We start from the raw sequence: 22,333 nt of genomic DNA on the forward strand, positions 1-22,333 counted from the left end.
CTCAGTATTGTCTACCCTGACTGGCAGCAGCTCTTCAGGGTTTCAGGCAGGAGTCCTTCCCAGCCCTGCCTGAGGATGCTGCCAGTCTGAACCTGGGACTTTGTGCATGAAGCAGAGGCTCTCCGAATGGCACCTGGCTTCACCTGATCCCTCTAGGTATCTCAGATAAACAGCTGTGCAAGGACCTACCCTCTGGTACCCTTGCTCTCTCTGTGGCAACTATGAGCCCTTTGGGGACATGGGACCCTCCATTTAGGATTTCTCTCTCCTCCACTGTGGAACTCAAAGGAGGATCCCAGCAGCCTCCTTTCTGGACACCGTCCAGAGAGAGTGCTGCTTAGCATCAGTGAGGCATCTGCATAATGTGCCTTCAGACCACATCATGGATCTTCAGCAGGTTAGGCCCCTGCCCCAAGGAACTTCCAGTCTAAATGGTGACAGTAAAGAGAGGCCACAGAGGAAAGAGAGAAGAGGCAGGGCTTACAAGGGATGGCAAATGAAAATCCAAGGACTGAACCTTCTCTTCAGTTGAGGACTTGAAGTCTGGCATATGCCAAGACCCTCAAGGGGAAAGGAGGAATTTGAGGGGAGAGAAAGGGGGCCCATGGGGTGTGGAACACTGCACCCCCTTGCTCAAGAAATTTCAGCCTTTATACTTGTCTGGCTCTCAAGCCACTTTACCCATCCCTGCCCATAAATAAATTCAAATTTTATTCTGCCTTTCATAAAATTCATTTCAAGGCAGTTTACAATAGTTGCAATTCAATAAAATTCCATGAAAAATTACACTAAAATATTAAAATCAATTTAAAACAGTAATTACCTACCCCGTCCTATTTCTCGCTCCTTGATTCCCACTCACCCTGCCCCACTATGGTAATTTATTTCCAGTTGAAGGTGACTGGATTCCCAGTAGTTGGGGTACTGCTGACTGGAGCCCTCGTTCATTCATTCAGCAATCCCTGTGAAGTCATGGCCCAACATTTCAGGAATGTTTAAAGTTTGATTGTTTTGTATGTGTTACCTGAGAGGTAAGAACAAAAGCCAGGAATGTGCACGGAACACGATTCAGAAACCGAATCGTGGCATATTCCATTAAAATGGAGGAATTATACTTCCCCTTTACATGAATTATACTTCCCCTTTACATAATCTATCTGTGGAATGCAGCACATAATTAACTTGTGGAATGCTCTGCCACATGATGTGGTGTGGGCCACCAGCCTGGGTGGCATTAAAAGGGGCTTAGGCAAATTCATGGACAGGTCTACCAATGGCTACTAGTCTGGTGGCTATAAGCCACCTCCAGCCTCAGAGGCAAGATGCCTCTAAATACCAGATCCGGGGAATTAACAGCAGGAGAGGGCATGCCCTCACCTCTTACGTTTGGGCTTCCCAGACGCATCCGGTGGGTCACTGTGTGAAACAGGATGCTGGACTGGATGGGCCTTGGGCCTGATCCAGTAGGGCTGTGCTTATGTTCTTAAACAAACAAGAACACACACGCACCGCTGGAGACTGTGTTGTATGGAGTTGGTGGAATACTATGAATAATACTGTAAGTTTATCAAAGAGATAAGAACGGAAGCATGTTTATTCAGGTACAGACAGCAGAGTAAAACATGCTTGACAGCATTGCTCCCTTTTCATCCCACCCCCAAAAACCTTACTAGGTGAAACAGTAAAAGGCAAAAAACACATTCAACTCCATGGTTTGCAAACAGAAACCTACCCCACCCCACCCCCCACCCCTTGCCAAGATTTTACCTCTTGGGGACCATGTAAGCAAAATATTTTGATTTTGCAATCATGCCCCTGGAATGATTTAAAGCCCTTTCAAGAGATCAGGAATGTTTTGTTCTGAGAATCTGGTACAACATGAGGTGTTGTTGTTTTTTTGTTTTGTTTTTTTTAAAATTATTTTTAATTTATTTTAAAATGTGTTTTAAAAAAACAATCATCAGAGTTTAGATCTCTGCAGCCGCAAGAGGGCAGTGTTGTCCAGCAAATTACTTCAAGGTGGGGAAACATTAGTGCTATACAAAAGGCAGAAGCTGGTGATAAAGTATCATGCAGTGTCAAAAACATCACAGTTAATGTCATTTATAGAAAAGATCTTGCAACATTTCTGGCTCCTCTCTAGAGAAGGCCGAGCAGATGCCTTGGAGTACGAAGGTCTCTTTTCACATACGGGCTCCAAAGAGGCAGAAGAAGCTGGCCAGGATCCCGAGGGCCAAGACCAGGTGGTTGGTCTGGACGCTGCCGGCTCCGCTGATGTTGCACAAGAAAGACGAGCAGCATTTCACAGAGGCAGCCGCAATGAGGTAGTCCACCTTCATAGATGGGCAAATCGGAACACAGCCCTTGGAGATCGACTGCACCGAAGCTCCACCTGGCAGAAAGGAAGACATTGAAAAGGTTCCCACAGACAGAAGCTCTGCAAACACAGCACAGAAGACAACTCCTCTTTGCTTAGCAGAGACAGAAGCAGTGGAAAAGAATATACTCCAATTGTTTAATAGAATGGACAGAGAATAATTCTCTGAAATATTATCTTCAGTTCTAATTAATGCATTGGCAAATATTCTTTCCAAGTCTACATGTGGGACTCAACTGAGATGTTGTCGGATGGGAGGTCAGGACAAGAGCTCACTGCTCAGCCAGAAAATCTGGGGAGGTCCACGTCTCTGTGGCTGCCCCAAGACTTTGGCATGCACTCCCTGTCAAAATAAGAGCTTATCCCTCTCTGGTTGCTTTTAGAAAGACCCTTAAGACACACTTGGTTTCTCAGGGTTTTAATTAAAATGAATTGTAATTGTTTTTATTCTGTGAAATTATTTTAATTGTTTCGCTCTGTGAATTGCCTTTATCGTGTGAATGTGTTTTGTTTGTGTTTGGTTTTATATTGTAATTTGGAATGTGTACACTGCCTAGAGATGTATATATCAGGAGGTTGGTAGGTAGCTAAAATCACCAAGGGGCTTCAGGCAAGCCACCAGACAGCCTATTTATCAGCCTATTAGGAGAGGAGAGCTGGTCTCGTGGTAGCAAGCATGACTTGTCCCCATAGCTAAGCAGGGTCTGCCCTGGTTGCATATGAATGGGAGACTTGATGTGTGAGCACTGCAAGATATTCCCTTCAGGGGATGATGGGGCCGCTCTGGGAAGAGCAGAAGGTTCCAAGTTTCCTCCCTGGCAGCATCTCCAAGATTGGGCTGAGAGAGACTCCTGCCTGCAACCTTGGAGAAGCCACTGCCAGTCTGTGAAGACAATACTGAGCTAGATAGACCAATGGTCTGACTCAATATATGGCAGCTTCCTATGTTCCTATTTATTATTTATCATATTCATAAGCCCAATTCAGACATTGTGTTTCTTTATTGTTATTGTTAGACTTATATACTGCCTTTCATTAAAAACAATCCCAAGGTGGTTTATGTGAATAACTGTAACTGTATTCATTTTAAATGTGAACCTGGACACAGGCCCTTCAAAAGCATGGTACAGTTAGGAAGCATTCTTCTGTACCTGCATTTAGCATAACATGTGAATGACTGTAGCTGTGTACGGATCTGTACCTGTGTACACTGTACACCCATTGAATGAGTACTGAACATCATGTGAATGGGCCTATATCAGGGCTAGGCAAACTTGGCCCTCAAGATGTTGCTCAGATACAACTGTTGTTAAATAACCATTAACGCAAACAATAACTCATACAAATACAATGATAAAAATAAATACTAATATGGCAAAAAAAACCACCCTAAAACAAACTATTCACAAAAATGGATAAACATCTCAGAAATACAGTAATACACAAAGCCTTATTATAAAACACACAAACGTTACTATTCAAATATAAGAGCCTCAAGACACACCAGTTTTCTCAGGCTTTTAAAATTGATGTTAAACTTTTCAATTGTTTTTATCTTGTGATTGTTTTAACTTTTTGTTCTGTGAAATTGTTTTAACTGTTCTTAGTCTGGTTTGTATTTGTTGTGTTTTAAAATGTATACACCACCTAGAAAGGCACATAGGCGGTATATAAATAAGATAACCTCCTGACACGTTCTACAGGGGCTAGCACCAATAAACAAATAGAAGTCCTGCAAGGGAAAGCTGCAGCCATTGCCACAGGACGTGATCCTCATGATCCTGTGGAACTTGGATCACGGAACTTGATTGCCAGCAGTCCTATATCGCCGAATGCGTCTCGGCCTCTTCAGGCCTTCTTCAGTGGCATCAGTCCATTTATTCACAATATCCCAATGGAAGAAACACCCATCAACAATTCTTCAATTCCAAGGAGGACTCTCCATTTGCTAGGCTCTAAGGAGAAGCTCTCTCATCTGGCCATTGGGATGTTGTGAATAAATTAGACTCTTGCCCCTGAAGAAGGCCTGAATAGGCTGAAACGCGTCTGATGATCTACGACTGCTGGCAATCAAGTTCCGTGAAGATGCAGAAACCACAGGATCAAGTCCTGTGGAGGTTACAACTGAACATTAACTTTTGTGTATAATAAGGTTTTGTGTATTAATAAGGTTTTTATAAGGTTTTGTGTATTATTGTATTTCTGAGATATTTATCCATTTTTGTGATTAGAGTTTCTTGGGGGATTTTTTGGGGAGTGGGTGGGCTGTATTTGGTGCTCCTCCTGGAGAGAATCTATCTATGTGGTCGCTAAGAGTCGACATCGACTTGACGGCACTTACTGTCAACTATCTATCAATCAATTAGTATTAATTTTTATTATTGTATTTGTAAGAGGTATTGTCTGCTTTTATGGTTAATAACAATTATTATTAATACAAATTTGTAATTATGTCAATCTGGGTTCTTTTGGATTTCAGTTTTGATTGTGAGTGAACTTAGTCACGGGTCTTTTAAATTTCATTTTATTGAGCTACAGCTCCCATCATAAGATGATGGGAGCTGTGGTTCAACAACATCTAGACAGCCATGTTTGCCCAGCCCTGGCCTATAGACTGCCTGCTATGGGTATCCCTAGGTGGTGCACATGGTTTAAAAAACAAGCATAAAAACAGAATGAAAGCAATAAGAACAATTAACAACATTTAAAAATCTTTTTAACAAAAAGCCTGAGAAAACAGTGTGTCTTGAGGGTCTTTTTAAAGGCAGCCAGAGATGGAGAAGTTCTTATATTGACAGGGAGTGCATTCCAAAGCCCTAGGCAGCCACCGAGTCAGTCCCGGGTCGCCACCAAACAAGCCAGTGGCAATTGTAACCAGATCTCCCCACATTATCTGACGTTATTTAAGAGAACGTCTTCTTTGCCATGAGCCCCACCGCCTGTCGAGGTCATCTGGCGAGGTTCGTCTGCAGTTGCTGCCAACTCATTTGGTGACTACTTGGGAACGGGCCTTCTCCATTGCTGCCCCTGGACTTCGGAATGCGCCCCCTATTGAAATAAGAGCCTCCCCATCTCTGGCAACTTTTAAAAAGGCACTGAAGACATATTTATTCACCCAGGCTTTTAATTAGATGTATAGGGTGTTTTTTAAAAATAACAATAATAATTATAATTATAATTATAATGGGTTTTAAATGTTTTTAATGATTTTAATTGTTAATTGATTTGATTTTTAAAATGATTTTAATTGTAAACCACTCAAGAGACATAGGTTTTGGACAGTATAGAAATATTTTAAACAAATAAATAAAATCTCAGTAGGCGGTGGGGTTCATGTCCAATGACCCTACAGAGCTGATCACAACAACCTTGTAAAGTAGGCTAGAATGACTGTGATCACAACTGCAGATCACTGATTCACAATGGTGATTGCACTGAGCAGCTTCACTACAGGGTCAGTTCAGACAATATATCAGAACCGGCACAGGTACTTCCGCCTCCCAGGTGCATTCCACTTCTTCAGTCACACAGTAATCCAAATCCCCCCACATACATAATTAGGAGAAAGGAGAAGATGCACCAGGAGTGACCGCAGCTGATGCATGTCCTTAATTGCACGATACGCACACTGGCTCAAACGTATCGTCAGATCTAGCCCATTCTGAAGTATCGTAAGAATGCCAAGGTGTGAGAGGTATGCACAAGCACAGGACAATATTCATTTTCATTGCTTGCATTATCACTCAGAGGCCATTCCGTTTGGGACCCATTCAGAGAATCCCGATTTATTTCAGAATTCATTTTCAGGTGCAGTGTGTCTGTTTTAACTTAGGATTTTGCTGCCACCTGTTGGCCATCGCGGGAGCTGCAGTTTGCAGTCACTCTCCAGGTAGACTGTGCCCATTTGACCCTGGGACATAGCATCATTTTAGGTCAGCGTGTTTAAAAATGGCCATGAGCATGAAAAAATGGCAGCTGCCTTTTTATTTTGTAAACAAAAACATAAGAAAGTAAATGGATAACTAATGAGGTTCCATACAGGAACTCCATGTATACCTACTTGTTTGAGATCCCATTCATGGACGCTAGGTCTCTCCATGGCTATTAGCCAGGAGGAGAGCTGAAGGGAGCCCCCATGTATAAGTGAAGTCTATCACTGAACACCAGATGCTGAGAAGAATGCAACAAGGGCATTTCGCCTCCACCAGAGGCTGGCCTTGACGGATATTTGGCCTGACCCAGCAAAGCATCTCTAAGAATCTGAGACCATCGCATAAAATTACCTACCAATCCCTGCACCCATATATATTGTAGCGCAGGAAGTTTCCAAGCTTGAACACGTCTGCCACCTCCAGCAGCCCCAGTTAGACTCTGCTCCATCACAATACCAGCACACCAGCGAAGAAACTGCAAAACAAAGGACACATCCTGCTTTAGATGCATGGTGCAAAAGGACTGGAGAAATGGAAACAGGCTTGGCTTGAGCTGCGCAAGGAACTGTAAATTTGTTTTGCTTCCATTTTTAAAAATACAGGTGTGGGGAAATAGCTGCCTGTCGCACCTGTGGGATACCTCATGTGAAGGATCCTTACTGATCTCACCAAGCCAGTGATACCAATTCTTTGCTGCTGCCACCAAGTAGACTTTGTCTACTAAAACAGCCCTTCAGCCTTTGCTGTAATACCAAACCACCAAAAAACCCTCAGTAGAATGGAAAGGCGTATAGGCACGGGGTGGAGACAATCCAAGACACAGCTTTTAATCTTTAAATGCAACAAGAAAGTTCACTTTGGAAAAATCTGGTCAATTTAGCATGTTAGCTTTCGTTTTACCATACAGTGGAATCTTTTAGAAAACAAAACAGGTACCATTTAAGCACAGCGGAAGAAATAAAAGGGGTGTGGGGGGGGAGGCATGGTCCTTATAGTTCCATGGGCGTAGGGTCCATTGTACAAGGGAGGCCAGTTGAACCTGGACCGCTTGCCCACGAGTCGCCCTGCAAACTTAGCACTAGCTGGCTGGGAGTTTGGATTTACCTGCGGCGGCGGTGAAATCGTCAGCAGCACCAGTAAAGGGTGGACCCTAGGAGCCCCACCCCTCTCCCCATCCCAGGAGGCAAGGAGGGAGCCTCAGCCCAGCTGAGCACAGTAAAGCCAAAACCCCATCCCATATACCTTTGCTTGATTGTTCCCTTGGATTAAGCCACTGTGTGTGTGTGCCTGCATTTGAAAAGCCAGCCTGCTTGTGTTTTTTCTCCCCTGCCCCCTGGTCTGAAACTAATCTCACTCTGCATTAATAAAAATCCACCCACGGCCCAACAGTATACCTTCTTGTGAGGAAAGCAATCAGTAAAGGTTTTTAACGTTTTAAAAAACGGGGGGGGGGATGCTCTAACAAAATAGATCTGTGTGTTGTTGGTTCTGCCTTTTGGTTTAGCATGTGCTGTTGGGTTTATATTAAGAATATTTATACTGTGTGCTGATTTTTTAGCAGCAAAGTTCTCATAATGGGTTAGAATAGCTAAATATAATGAAAAAATGATTATTTCACCATGTTTCTCCTTAAAATAAATATTTTATTTAGCTTTATGCGTGTAACAGTAGTTCATATATTGTCTTTTTAATAAGCTTGTAATGGACTAAAATATCCCAACTTACATAAGAACAGCCCTGCTGGATCAGGCCCCAGGAGGCCCATCTAGTCCAGCATCCTGTTTCGCACAGTGGCCCACCAGATGCCGCTGGAAGCCACAGGCAGGAGTTGAGGGCGTGCCCTCTCTCCTGCCATTACTCCCCTGCAACTGGTACTCAGAGGCACCCTGCCCTTGATGCTGGAGGTGGCCCACAGCCCTCCGACTAGTAGCCATTGATAGACCTCTCCTCCATGAGGTCATCCAAACCCCTCTTAAAGCCATCCAGGTTGTTGGCTGTCACCACATCCTGTGGCAGAGAGTTCCACAAGTGGATCACGCGTTGTGTGAAAAAGTACTTCCGTTTGTTGGTCCTAGACCTCCTGGCAATCAATTTCATGGAGTGACCCCTGGTTCTAGTGTTGTGTGAGAGGGAAAAGAATCTCTCTCTCTCCACTTTCTCGACACCATGCATGATTTTATAGACCTCTATCATGTCTCCCTGCAGTCATCTTTTTTCTAAACTAAAAAGCCCCAGGTGTTGTAGTCTTGCCTCATAAGAAAGGTGCTCTAGGCCCCTGATCATCTTGGTTGCCCTCTTCTGTACCTTCTCCAGTTCAACAATGTCCTTTTTAAGTTGTGGTGACCAGAATTGTACGCAGTACTCCAAGTGTGGTCGCACCATAGTTTTGTATAAGGGCATTATAATGTTAGCCGTTTTATTTTCAATCCCCTTTCTAATGATCCCTAGCATGGAATTTGCCTTTTTCACAGCTGCCGCACATTGAGTCGACACTTTCAACGAGCTGCCCCCCATGACCCCAAGATCCCTCTCCTGGTCCGTCACCGACAGCTCGGGTCCCATCAGCATATACTTGAATTTGGGGTTTTCCGTCCCAATGTGCATCACTTTACACTTGCCAACATTGAACCACATTTGCCATTTTGTCGCCCACTCACCCAGTTTGGAGAGATCCTTTTGGAGCTCCTCACAATCCATTTGGGATTTCACTACCCGGAAGAGTTTGGTATCATCTGCAAATTTGGCCACATCGCTGCTTACCCCTGCTTCTAGATCATTTATGAACACATTAAAAAGCACCGGTCCCAGTACAGATCCCACTTCTTACTTCCCTCCATTGTGAAAACTCTCCATTTATACCTACCCTCTGTTTCCTGTCTTTCAACCAGTTAGCAATCCACACATGTACTTGTCCCTTTATCCCATGACAGCCAAGTTTCCTCAGGAGTCTTTGATGAGGAACTTTGTCAAAAGCTTTTTGGAAGTCCAGGTAGACTATGTCAACTAGATCACCTTGATCCACACACTTGTTGACACCATCAAAGAAGTCCAAAAGGTTGGTGAGGCAAGATTTACCTTTGCGGAAGCCATGCTGGCTCACTCCCAGCAGGGCTTGTTCTTCTAGGTGCTTTACAATTTTATCCTTGAGGATGTTTTCCATCAATTTGCCTGGAACGGACGTTAGGCTAACCGGCCTGTAATTTCCCGGATCGCCCCTGGATCCCTTTTTGAAAATCGGTGTTACATTTGCTACTCTCCAGTCCTCTGGTACAGAGCCCAATTTCAGGGATAAGTTAAATATTTTGGCAAGGAGGTGGGCAATTTCACATTTGAGTTCTTTGAGGACTCTTGGATGGATGCCATCCGGCCCTGGTGATTTGTTAGCTTTCAGTTTTTCCAGACAGTTTAGATAGAACATCATCCCTTGTCACTTCTATCCGACTCAGATCTCTAGCCTCCATCCCTAAAAAGCCTGGTTCAGGAGCAGGTATATGCTCAGTATCCTCTGCCGTGAAGACAGATGCAAAGAACTCATTCAGCTTCTCTGCAACCTCCATATCCTCCTTAATAATCCCTTTCACTCCCTCATTGTCTAATGGTCCAACTGCCTCCCTGGCAGGTTTCCTGCTTCTGATGTACTTAAAGAAGTTTTTGTTATTCCCCTTGATACTTTTGGCTAAATGTTCCTCAAACTCTCTTTTTGCCTCCCTTATGGTCACCTTGCATTTCTTTTGCCAGAGTTTGTGTTCCTTTCTGTTCTCTTCGTTTAGACAGGCCTTCCAATTTTGGAAGGAAGTCTTCTTCCCTTTTATGGCTTCCTTGACGGTACCCGTTAGCCATGCTGGCATCCTCCTGGACTTAGTGGTACCTTTCCTCCTTTTGGGTATACAATCTAACTGGGCTTCTAGTATTGTGGTTTTGAGTAAACTCCATGCACTCTGGAGCAAAGTGACTCTCCTGATTTCCCCCCTCAGCTTTCTTTTCACCATACTCCTCATTTTGGAGAAGTTTCCTCTTCTGAAATTCAAAATATCTGTGTTAGACATCCTTGGTGATTTTCTCCCCGCATGTATGCTGAAATTGATGGCACTGTGGTCACTGTTCCCTAAAGGGTCGATGACACTGACATCACGCACCAGGTCCTGGGTGTCACTCAGAATTAGATCCAAGGTCACCTTCTCTCTGGTTGGTTCCATGACCAACTGTTCTAGGGCACAGTCATTTAGTGTATCTAGAAATTTGACCTCTTTGTCCTGACTTGAATGTGAATTTACCCAGTCTATGTGTGGGTGGTTGAAATCACCCATAATTACAGCCCTGCCTCTCCTTGATGCCTCCCTGATTTCCTCCTGCAACTCCCAGTCACTGTCGGCATTTTGATCCAGAGGGCGATAGCACGTCCCCAGTAGCACGATTCCTTTCCAGCCTTGTATAGTCACCCACAGGGTTTCTGTGGAGGACTCCAGTCCACCTAGGTATTCTAGCTTGTTAGATTCTATCCCTTCTTTAACATACAGTGCTTCTCCACCTCCAAGGCGCCCCTCCCTGTCCTTTCTGTAGAGTTTATACCCAGGGATAACAGTGTCCCACTGGTTCTCACTGTTCCACCATGTTTCTGTTATGCCCACTATGTCTATTTCTGCGTTAGCAACCAAGCACTCCAGCTCACCCATCTTGGCTCGGAGGCTTCTGGCATTGGCATACAAGCACCTACGCTTAATCTTTTCCCTGGTATCTCCTTTCTTTTGACTCTTTGACCAGCTGGCACAGCCTTCTGTCTGCTCTTTATGTGGTTCTGCTCTGTCCCCTTCTATTTTATCTGAATCCTCTGCACCCTCACACTTTAAAGGATGGCATTTGCTGAACTGGATACTGTCCAGCTTCTGTTGGCTATTCTCCAGGTGTCATTTTAAAAGCTGCTCTGCAACCTTTTTGATTTTAAGCGCCAGCAGTCTGGTTCCATCTTGGTTCAAGTGCAGCCTGTCCCTTTTGTACAGGCCTTGCTTGCCCCAAAATGTGTCCCAGTGCCTAGCAAATCTAAACCCCTCCTCCCAGCACCAACGTCTCATCCACGCATTGAAGCTCCTCAGCTCTGCCTGTCTCACTGTACTTGCGCGTGGAACAGGCAGCATTTCTGAGAATGCTACCTTGGGGATTCTGGACTTCAAAATGCTACCTATCAGCCTAAATTTGACTTCCAGGACCTCTGGACTTCATTTCCTCACATCGTTGGTGCCGGCATGCACCACGACAGCTGTCTCCTCCCCAGCACTGCCTAGGAGCCTATCTAGACGCTGCGTAATGTCCGCAACCTTCACACCAGGCAGGCAAGTCACCGTGCAGTCAACACGCGGGTCACAAACCCATCTCTCTATCCCTTGAATCACCCACTACAAGGAGGCCCCCACCCCCCAGAGGAGTATCCCCCATGCGAGAGGATATGGGCTCATCATCCACGGAAGGGGTCCCTTCTAAAGGAGCATTTCCCTCTTCCTCAGACCGATGTCCTCCTTGCCCAAGACCTTCATTCTCCCTGACAGCAGAGGAGCTACCAGCCCTGGAGTGGGATGCCTCTATCAGATCCCTGAAGGTCTCATCCACATGCCTCTCTGTCTCCCTGAGCTTCTCCAGATCCGCCACCTTGGTCTCAAGGGAACGAACTTGCTCCCTGAGAGCCAGGAGCTCCTTGCACCGAGCACACACCCATGACTTCTGCCCATGGGGCAAATAGTCGTACATGTGGCACTCTGTGCAATACACTGGGAAGTGCCCCTTCCCCTGCTGACCTTCTATCTTCATACTGTTTTGGTTGGCTCTTTACAGTATTTAGGGAGCTTATTGTCCATTTATTAGATAGTTTACTAAGATAGGTCTCAGCTGTAATGGTCAACTATTTAACTGTCCAAACAGCCTTTCCCAAGAATATGAGGGATACGAGGGAGGGATGTGTACTTATGTTCTCTTCTCCACCAGGCTCCTTGTGATCCTTGTGATCGCAGGGGCTTGTTCCAGGCTCCCCCACACACTTCCCGCTAAACTCCTGCAAAACTCCTACGTCCTGTTTGCTATCCCTGTTCGCTATGCTCTGTTCGCTATGCTCTCGGGCCTACACCTCATATGTAGAGTAGCCTTCCAACTGTCACACAGGATGTGAGTCACAGGAAAGGAATGTGGGCCTCTCCCAGCCCTAGCTGACTCCACCCCCACCACTGCGTAAACAAGTAACCCTAACAAGTAACACACACAGAGATAGAGAGACGAAGACCTAACCCTTAAAGAGAAACAGCCCCTGCAAAACTCCCCTCTTCCTGTTAGTTTGTTTGAAGGGGAAAAGGCTAGATGTTTAGAAAGGCTTTCTCACCTTCCCAGCTGTGTCTGCTCTTCCCAGAGTAGCCTTCCAACTGTCACACAAATACAAATGTCACACACAAATGTCACACCTCTCCTCCATGAAATGATCCAAACCCCTCTTAAAGCCATCCAGGTTGTTGACTGTCACCACATCTTGTGGCAGAGAATTCCACAAGTTGATTATGCATTGTGTGAAAAAGTACTTCCGTTTGTTGGTCCTAGATTGTTGGTCCTGGCAATCTGTTTCATGGGATGACCCCTAGTTCTAGTGTTATGGGAGGGGGAGAAGAATTTCTCTCTATCCACTTTCTCCACTCCATGCATGATTTTATAGACCTCTATCATGTCTCCCCGCAGTCATCATTTTTCTAAACCAAAAATTATTATTTATTATTGTTACATTTTATATCCCGCTGTTCCTCAAGGAAGCCCAGAGCAGTGTACTACATACTTAGGTTTTCATCACAACAACCCTGTGAAGTACGTTAGGCTGAGAGAGAAGTGACTGGCCCAGAGTCACCCAGCTAGTTTCCTCATGGCTGAATGGGGATTTGAACTCGGGTCTCCTCAATCCTAGTCCAGCATTCTAACCACTACACCACACTGGCTCCCAGGTGTTGTAGCCTTGCCTCATAAGAAAAGTGCTCTAGGCCCCTGATTATCTTGGTTGCCCTCTTCTGCACCTTCTCCAGTTCCACAATGTCTTTTTTTAAATGTGGTGACCAGAATTGTACGCAATACTCCAGGTATCGCCGCACCATCGTTTTGTACAAGAGCATTATAATATTAGCCATTTTATTTTCAATCCCCTTCCTAATGATCCCTAGCATGGAATTGGCCTTTTTCACAGCTGCCACACACTGAGTCGACACTTTCAACGAGCAGTCTACCATAACCCCAAGATCCATCTCCCGGTCAGTCACCAACAGCTCAGATCCCATCAGCATACACTTGAAGTTGGGGTTTCTCCTCCCAATGTGCATCACTTTACACTTTCCAACACTGAACCGCATTTGCCACTTTGTCGCCCACTCCCCCAGTTTGGAGAGATCATCTTGGAGCTCCTCACAATCCGTTTTGGATTTCACTACCCGAAAGAGTTTGGTATCATCTGCAAATTTGGCCACCTCACTGCTTACCCCTACTCCTAGATCATTTATGAATAAATGTAAAAGCAACGGTCCCAGTACAGATCCCTGGGGGACCCCACTTCTTACTTTCCTCCATTGTGAAAACTTATTGAAAGTGTCTTGACAAATTGCTAAAATGAACATTAAGCATTTCCCCCTTCCCCACCAAAAGTCCTATTTATGTACACTTGCTCCATCATAGAAAACTCCATTTTAAAAGCCTTATAAATGCTGACTTGTTTTTAAATGCTAAAATAATGGGGTAGCTCCATATATTAAATTCTGCTGCCGTTTGAAATAAAATTGGTGATTTTTCCTTCTGTAGTGGATAGACATACACTAAATGTAGTTCATAGAAGAGATCTAGAAAAATAAGAGGAAAGGAAGAGAAAGAAAGAAATATCCCTGCCCACTAAGGACAAGGATCCAACTTTCTTTCTTTATTGTTTTCCTATGTAAACCGATTTGGAAACTTTTGTTGAAAAGCGGCATATACATATTTGTTGTAGTAGTAGAAAACGATCAAACTAGACTGCTTTTTTCTGCTGTGATTGGTGTAAAAAGGGCTATTTGAATTTGATTCTGAGTTCACTACTACTACTACTACTACTACTACTACTACTACTACTACTATAAGCTTAGGACATGGGGCCAGGAGAAGGAGAGGAAGGCAGCGAGGGGACCATTTTGAAATCTCGTCCCTGGGCCCACTCCAGCCTTGCTATGCCCACGCCTAGCTCTTTCCCCCTTTTTCGTCATCTCAGACTTTGCAGCAATTTGGCTTGTTCCTAGTGCAGTCTCAGGTCCTGGTCACAGTTACAGACCTGGGGTTCAATCCAGCCTGGTTCTTCTGTGATTTCAGCCCTTATCAGAGCATCTCCACTCTCTGCAAGTGATTCCAGCAACTGCTATAACCACAGCACTGACTCTCCCAGTCTGTGCTAGCAAACCTTCAGCTGGACTCAGCTCCTTCCCTCGGACTGGACTTGGCTCCTAAGATTCTCCAACTTGTAGTTTCTTGACTGCGCTACTTGTCTTCCTTCTGACTCTCAGCTCTGACTTGCACATGGGGATCTCCACACCGAACTCTCACGGCTGACCAAGGTTCCCTCTAAGGCGTGCGCCTGTGTGCGCGCTCACAAGTTTTTGGATGTCCACTCAGTTGATTTTAGATCCCGCTCAGGTTGAATCAGGAAGGCCTCACTCTGAGTGCACATGCACACACACTGACTTCATACTGCTGCCCAGAACAAAACTCATTCTGCACACAGATGAAAAAAATTCGAGAGAACATTACTGCTGACTTCCCACACTGAACTTCTTCACTCTTCCACGGTTGACTCTTCTGTCTTCCAAACTGAACTCTGACTGCTGACTTCCAAAACTCCACTGAACTGTGCTAAAAGCAATCCCTTTAATACACAATTTTTGCTTAACAGCTTTTTAAACAATCCAATCAGTGTAATGCAAGTTCCCTTCATTTTACAAAATGTATTTATTTAGCTTATTTGTATACCACCCACTACCGAAGTCTCTAGGTGGTTTACAACATTAAATTAACAAAATGCAACCAATCTCATATCAACGTTTCCTTTCCCTCCACAATTAACTCGGTATTTTGCATCGTCTTCAAATGAATCTTGTGAGCAGAAGCCTGAACTCTGAACTCAAAAGCAGAAACCTTTGACCCTGCCAGCTCTCTTTGCAACATAAAAACCTTGCAACCTGTCCTTTATACAGAGGAAAAGAGTCCACTGTATAAAGAAACAAAAGCGAATGTTTTAAACCTCGCCACTTTCTACGCCTTCTTAAATCTCTTCACTGGCTTCCTGTCTGGGCCTGGAAACAGCACAAGCTTCTTGTCATTCTGCCAAAGCTCTCCATGGCCCACCCCTCTCATAGGAACATAGGAAGCTGCCCTATTCTGAGTCAGGCCATTGGTCCCTCTAGCTCAGTATTGTCTTCACAGACTGGCAGCAGCTTCTCCAAGGTTGCAGGCAGGAGTCTCTCTCTCCTACTAGGGAATTGGAACGTCCCCCTTCTCGTAATCAGGTTAGTAAACCCGTGTGTCATTTATGCAATGCTCCTGCATAGGAACAGGGAGGGAAGACGCGACCAAGAGGTTCACGTAGATGAGACAGTAAATCTCTTCTGGAAAAGTTTGTATGGTTATGTGCAGAAAGACAAGAGTATCTCTTCTAAACAGCAATGGGACTGAAGGACATACGTAACTAAATCTGTTTGGCAAGGGAAAAGACCAAGAATTAATTTTAAGAATTTAACAGATGCAAAGGAAAGAGGTGGTCTTGCCCTACCAGACTTAAGGTTGTATTTTGATGCTGTTTGTTTGACGTGGTTAAAAGAATGGATAACATTAAGAAATCCTAGAATACTTGATTTGGAAGGATTTGACAGAAGGTTTGGATGGCATTCATATTTGTGGTATGACAAAAGTAAAATACATAAAGATTTTCTGAATCACTATGTAAGAAGGAGTCTCATGAGGGTATGGGTAAAATACAAAAAATGGCTGGAACCTAAAACTCCGTTATGGCTATCTCCGATTGAAGCTTTAGCATGTAAAGAGGTAAATATCCAATCGCAATGGGGTACTTATAGGGATTTGTTATACTTTCAGGAAAGGGACTGTAAGTTAAAAAGTCTAATTGAAGTACAAAATTTGGTTAGTGATTGGTTTCAGTACCATCAGCTGAATGAAGTTTATAAGAAGGATCTTAAAGTTGGATTCATATGTGGTGGACTTGTAGGAAGGCTAAAGCATTTTGGGACATGATATATAATGAGTTAAAGAAAATATTTAAAATGACATTTCCTAAGAAGCCAGAATCCTTCCTGCTGCGAATAACACAAGGAGTGCTTTCTGCAACTAATTTAACATTCTTTATGTACGCTACCACGGCGGCCAGAATAATATATGCACAGAAATGGAAGAGCAATGAACTGCCTTCAAAAGAAGATTGGCTGATAAAAACTTTGGAATATGCGGAGATGGCAAAACTTACAGTACGGATAAGAGATCAAAATTTAGAATGTTTTAAAGAAGATTGGAAACCATTTTTATTGTACTTAAAGAACTATTTTCCTAATATTGATTTTACAACAGGGTTTGAAATTTAGTAATATTAGCAGGTTGAGTAGATCAAAATTATGTTTGTAAGGTTTAAATCTATGTTTTGAATTATTATTATAGCAAGGGTCAATTATATAGTTGGTGATTCACGAGGAGGTATGAGTGGGAAGTCCATATTTGCTTAATGTGTTGTGAATGATTATTGTTAAAATTAATAAAAATTTAATTTTTAAAAAATAGACAGCAATGAGACAAATTGTGGAAATGGACGTTGGACGTACCCCCCCCCCGATTACCTGATGTGCCTTGTAATCCCCCATCCCCAAGTTACAGTACTGCCTGCATATACTTTATAATCCTGTGGGTCTCCAAATCCTGTGTGTGTAGATCTTTGTAGATATATGATGTACAAACCACCACTTTGTATATAACTGTGCCTCCCACTGCCTCCCCAGCGGCACATTCACGGGACACGACTGCCTGAGGGGAATCTCTTCCAGTGCTCACACTTCTAGTCTCCCATTCATATGCAACCAGGGTGGACCCTGCTTAGCTTTGGGGACAAGCCATGCCGCAATGGCCTTCCCTACTCCAGCCCCACCACCCTCAACCCGGCAAAGGTCTCCTGCTCCTCCATCCTTCTTCCCTTTCTGCCTCTGATGCCCGAACACTTGTGCAAGACCTCCTCTCTTCTTGCCTTCCAAGCCGTTCTTAAAACTCGGGTTTTGTGGGGAAGCCTTTGGTGCCTCTGAGCATCCCTCCCCCTAAAGTCTTTGCTCTTCCAGGCTGAACACTGCCAGTCCTTTCAACCTTTCCTCATTGGACTTATTGTCCAGATCCCCAACTATCTTTACGGCTCTCCTCTGGACCCATAACAAGTTCTCTCCATGCTTCTTGAAGTGTGGTGTCGAGAGCTGGACAGACTACCCCACATGTGGACTAACAAGAGGAAACTTTTACTACTTGTCCTCGGATCCTGTGGTTCAATTAATGAAGCCTAAATTAGCATTAGGCCACCTAATGGCGCAGCGGGGAAATGGCTTGACTACCAAGCCAGGCAGAATCCTTCTGCATCGGACATTTTCCTGGTGGTGGAGTATAGGAGTGGCGGTAATCCAAAGGTCATTTTAGTGTGCAGTGATGCAACACTTTGTTCCTTATTTAGGTTGCTTATGCAGCCTGTGAGGAATAAGGAACTGGAAACCAGGAACCATCTCAGCAGCACAGTAACTGGGAGGAGTCACTACTGAGCACTGGAAACCCTTGCTAATCAATTGCAGAACACCCAGAGATCTACCAGCAGGTCCCAACCCACTTTCTGCTCATCCTCACAATAGTACACAAATATGTGTTGTAGCAACCAGAAGCAATGACCACTAAGGGTGGTCTTCCTGCCTCATGGCGAGGGAGGCGACAAAATGGCAAAAGCGGTTCAATGTTGGCAAGTGTAAAGTGATGCACATTGGGACGGAAAACCCCAACTTCAAGTATACACCGATGGGATCCGAGCTGTCGGTGACTGACCAGGAGAGGGATCTTGGGGTCGCAGTGGACAGCTCGTTGAAAGTGTCGACTCAATGTGCGGCAGCTGTGGTGAAAAAGGCCAATTCCATGCTAGGGATCATTAGGAAGGGGATTGAAAATAAAACGGCTAATATTATAATGCCCTTATACCAAACTATGGTGCGACCACACTTGGAGTACTTCGTACAATTCTGGTCACCACATTTTAAAAAGGACGTTGTAGAACTGGAAAAGGTACAGAAGAGGGCAACCAAGAAGATCAGGGACTTAGAGCATCTTCCTTATGAGGCTAGATTACAACACCTGGGGTTATTTAGAAAAAAGACGACTGCGGGGAGACATGATAGAGGTCTATAAAATCATGCATGGTGTGGAGAAAGTGGATAGAGAGAAATTCTTCTTCCTCTCACATAACACTAGAACCAGGGGGTCATCCCATGAAATTGATTGCCAGGAAATTTAGGAGCAACAAATGGAAGTACTTTTTCACACAACGCATAATCAACTTGTGGAATTCTTTGCCACAAGATGTGGTGACAGCCAACAACCTGGTCGGCTTTAATTGGGGTTTGGATAACTTCATGGAGGAGAGGTCTATCATCAGCTACTACCATAGCAGGAAGGCTATAGGCCACCTCCAGCCTCAAAGGCAGGATGCCTCTGAGTTCCTGCTTGCAGGGGAGTAACAGCAGGAGGGAGGGCATACCTTCAGTTCCTGCCTGTGGGTTTCCCAGTGGCATCTGGTGGGCCACTGTGCAAAACAGGATGCTGGATTAGATGGGCCTCCTTGGGCCTGATCCAGCAGGCCTGTTCTTATGTGATAAAGCCTGTTGCCCGGAAAGTGACGATGCAAATCCAAATTACAGAAGGAACAGAAGTAGAGCTCGAGGAGCAAATTCCCAGCTGAAAAAGCACCCACACAAGCAAAAGCCTGGTAGGAAGCAGATGCTCACATGTGGGTGGGAGGGGGAAGCAGACCTTCCTGAGACTCTGGGGAAATTGTGCAACTCTAAGGTTCAGGCCTCATTCGGACACTATAAAATCACCCCCAGTGTAGCCAGGGAACCGTGAGGTGAAGGGGGGAGAAGGTCCTGCCCTCTACCATGTCAATGACTTTCACCCCCAGCCCCTCACGCTTGCAACTGGGCTCCTCCGAAGAGGGGAAAGCCCAATGCATGAAGATGGTAGATGGTGGGTGACTGCAAGACTGGATCTATCCTACCACCTTGCGGTCACAGAAGTGCCCACCATCATGGATACGGCTAGCCCCACTGAAAATGAGAGAGGCAGGGCATGAGGGTGACTTGATATGGCAGAGGTGGGGGTACGTCCTCCCCCTTTGCCCCTATGTAAACAGCTGCAGCGAGGCCCTTTTAGAACATTGGGACCAGCCCCCTGGATTCTGCTGGGGTGTCCCAAACACGAGGTCTGCAAGCATTCCCTAGGGTGTCAACTGCCCCTACCTCCTCTAGGGTACACATAACCCCACGTGGGGAGCAGAAGCCCGTCCACACCCTGTTATGTCACAGGCCATTCTCCATTTGCAGGTGCTGCCCTGAGGCTCGGGAAGCACCGCCAGCCTACCCAGCCGGACTGGGGGCACTGAGAGGGCGGTGGGACGTGTGTGGGGAGGGCGCAGGAGCCAGACCAGGGCGGGGGGGGGGGCCTCTGAGCACCGCTGCGAAATGGAACTCCAAAGGGGAGCTCGGGACCCCTCTCAAGGGGCAACCGCGACCCAAAATCCGGGCTTCCTCCCAAAGGAAAACGTTGGAGGGCTTTCTCAGCCAGTCCCTCCCGACGTGAAGCCGCTGCTTGGAGGCGGAGGAGGCGGCGGCGGCGGCCTCCTGCCCTGCCAGGCCGAGCGCGGCTTGCAAGCCGGGAGGCACCCCCCGACCCCTTCTTTCCTGCCCCCCTCCACCCCGATCCAAGGCGCAGTGACCCAGGAGTAAGCCCCGGGGCACCCAGCGGGCCCCCTCCCTCTCCAGAGCGTGCCCCGCCGGCCGGCTTACGCCTTCGAAGAAATGCCGCGCAGCAGCCCCAAGCGGCGCCCAAAGCCACCATTCCTCCATTGGGGGCGGGGGGGGGGAGTCCAGCTGTTGCTCCTGCAGAACGGGGGCGGCGGGGGGTCTGCTCAGGACTGCCATCAACGGGGGGGGGGGCGAGCAAGGGGCGGAGGGAGAGCCGCCGCCGCAGCAGCCCCAGGCGCGAGCGCGTCCTACCCAACCAAAGGAGGGTCGCTCAGGCGAACCGCGCTGCCGCCGCCTGGGTGTTAACCTGCAGGCTGGCCATTCGTCCGGTAGAGCCACGCAGCCAGGGATGCGGGGGTGGGTGGGGCCTCGCTCACCTCTCTGTACGCCCAGCAGGGCTGCCAAAAGGACCGCCAGGGATGCCTTCATGCTGGCTGGCGCGCGGAACGACACTGGAGCGCAGGCAGGGCGACTAGACGGGCGGCGGCGGCGGCGGCTCCTGCTCCCCTCCTGTGCTGCTGCTGCTGCTGCTGGGGCTGCTCGGAGGGGCTGGGTGGGGCGGCCCACGTGCTGCTCTCCTCGAATCGGGGTGGCTGCAAGGAGCGCCTCCCCCTCGCCCCCCTCGCGCCAGCCGCCGTTCCCTTTCGTTTCCTCGGCATCCTCTGCCTCCCCAAAAAACGAAAGCCCGCTGCCCGCCCGGGCGCGCCGCCAGCAGCCACACCTGCTGGGTCACCTCCAGCTCCCCCGCCTGAAGCCAGCCCCCGCGCGCATCCTGCCTAGCCCGGGGGCGGGGGGGGGGCTTTCTTAAAACTGGCATGCCTCCAAGAAGAGCGGGGGGGGGGGGGGGCGCGCGCCCTGGCCGCCTGCCTCTGGGGGCTCGCCGAGCTTCTGGCTCGCCAGATGTTTTGGGGACCCAGTTGACATCCTGACGGGAGAGACAGTTCCACAACATCTAGGGAGTGGATCATCTGGGCAAGCTTCCCTGGGGGAAAGACCCAAAGGCAGCCCGCTTCTCCAGCAGCAGTTGTAGCTGTGCACTCTCCCCAGGCCCCAGCTGGAGCAGGCCCAACAAGAAGGCCCACCTAGCCCAGCATCCTGTTTCGCACAGTGGCCCACCAGATGCCTCTGGGGAGCCCACAGGTAAGGGGTCTGTGCATGCCCTCTCTCCTGCTGTCGTGGCTCCCCTGCAACTGGTACTCAGAGGCATCCTACCTCAGAGGCTGGAGGTGGCCCACAGCCACCAGACTAGTAGCCATGGATAGACCCGTCCACCATGAATCTGTCTAAGCCCCCTTTACAGCCCTCCAAGCTGGTGCCCATCCTGTTTTTCTCCATGCTGTTGGGCCAGGGTGGGGGGATGATGGCCTACCGGTTTCTGCACAACGAGCTGACCTAGGTAAAAGAGCAGGCTGCAGTAGCTTTTTGCTAGTCGGTTGGCAACCCCACCCACACCCACCCGGGAGGAAAGAATTTGATGAAATGGCTTGGACCTTTTGTACCCGAAAAGCTTGCACTGCCCTCCCCCTGCCATGTGATAGAGGGGGCAGGGGGTTACACTGCACATCAGACTTGGGGGCAACTGGTGCAGTGGGGGGGTGGGGGGGTGAGCATCAGAAGAACAGCACAGTGGGAAGAGGGTCCGTGGGACCGTTCAGGGGCGTAGCAAGGTTGGAGGGGGCCCAGAGACAAGAATTTAAAATGGGCCCCTCGCTGATACACACACAAACACACTTCACAATATATCGTGCACTCACACTCACATCCCCATTATGAATACGGTGGATATCTAGTTCACATTGAATCTAGTTTTTTTCCTCTCTGCTCCTGCCGATCTCCAAGAGACTCAACATAATTCATAGGGGGTGCAACACGGGCGGGTGGGGAGTCATGTGATGTGCCTCTGGGGGGCCCCTCGAGGCTGTGGGGCCCCAAGACGACTGCCTCCCCTTGCCTAATGGTAG

At 47.0% G+C, this 22,333-nt stretch overlaps 1 protein-coding gene across 1 annotated transcript; it reads right to left on the minus strand.

Moving 5' to 3' along the window:
- Positions 1-1,576: 1,576 nt before the first annotated feature.
- LOC128325222 (lymphocyte antigen 6E-like) lies at positions 1,577-21,085 on the minus strand. The gene is made up of 3 exons (XM_053250786.1): positions 20,750-21,085; positions 6,665-6,784; positions 1,577-2,392 (listed from the first exon to the last, which is right to left on the minus strand). The coding sequence occupies exons 1-3, from the start codon at positions 20,799-20,801 to the stop codon at positions 2,184-2,186; spliced, it is 381 nt and encodes a 126-aa protein (XP_053106761.1). The 5' UTR covers positions 20,802-21,085; the 3' UTR covers positions 1,577-2,183.
- Positions 21,086-22,333: the final 1,248 nt, after the last annotated feature.

This window comes from Hemicordylus capensis, chromosome 4, assembly GCF_027244095.1.
Source record: "Hemicordylus capensis ecotype Gifberg chromosome 4, rHemCap1.1.pri, whole genome shotgun sequence".
Taxonomy (NCBI): domain Eukaryota; kingdom Metazoa; phylum Chordata; class Lepidosauria; order Squamata; family Cordylidae; genus Hemicordylus; species Hemicordylus capensis.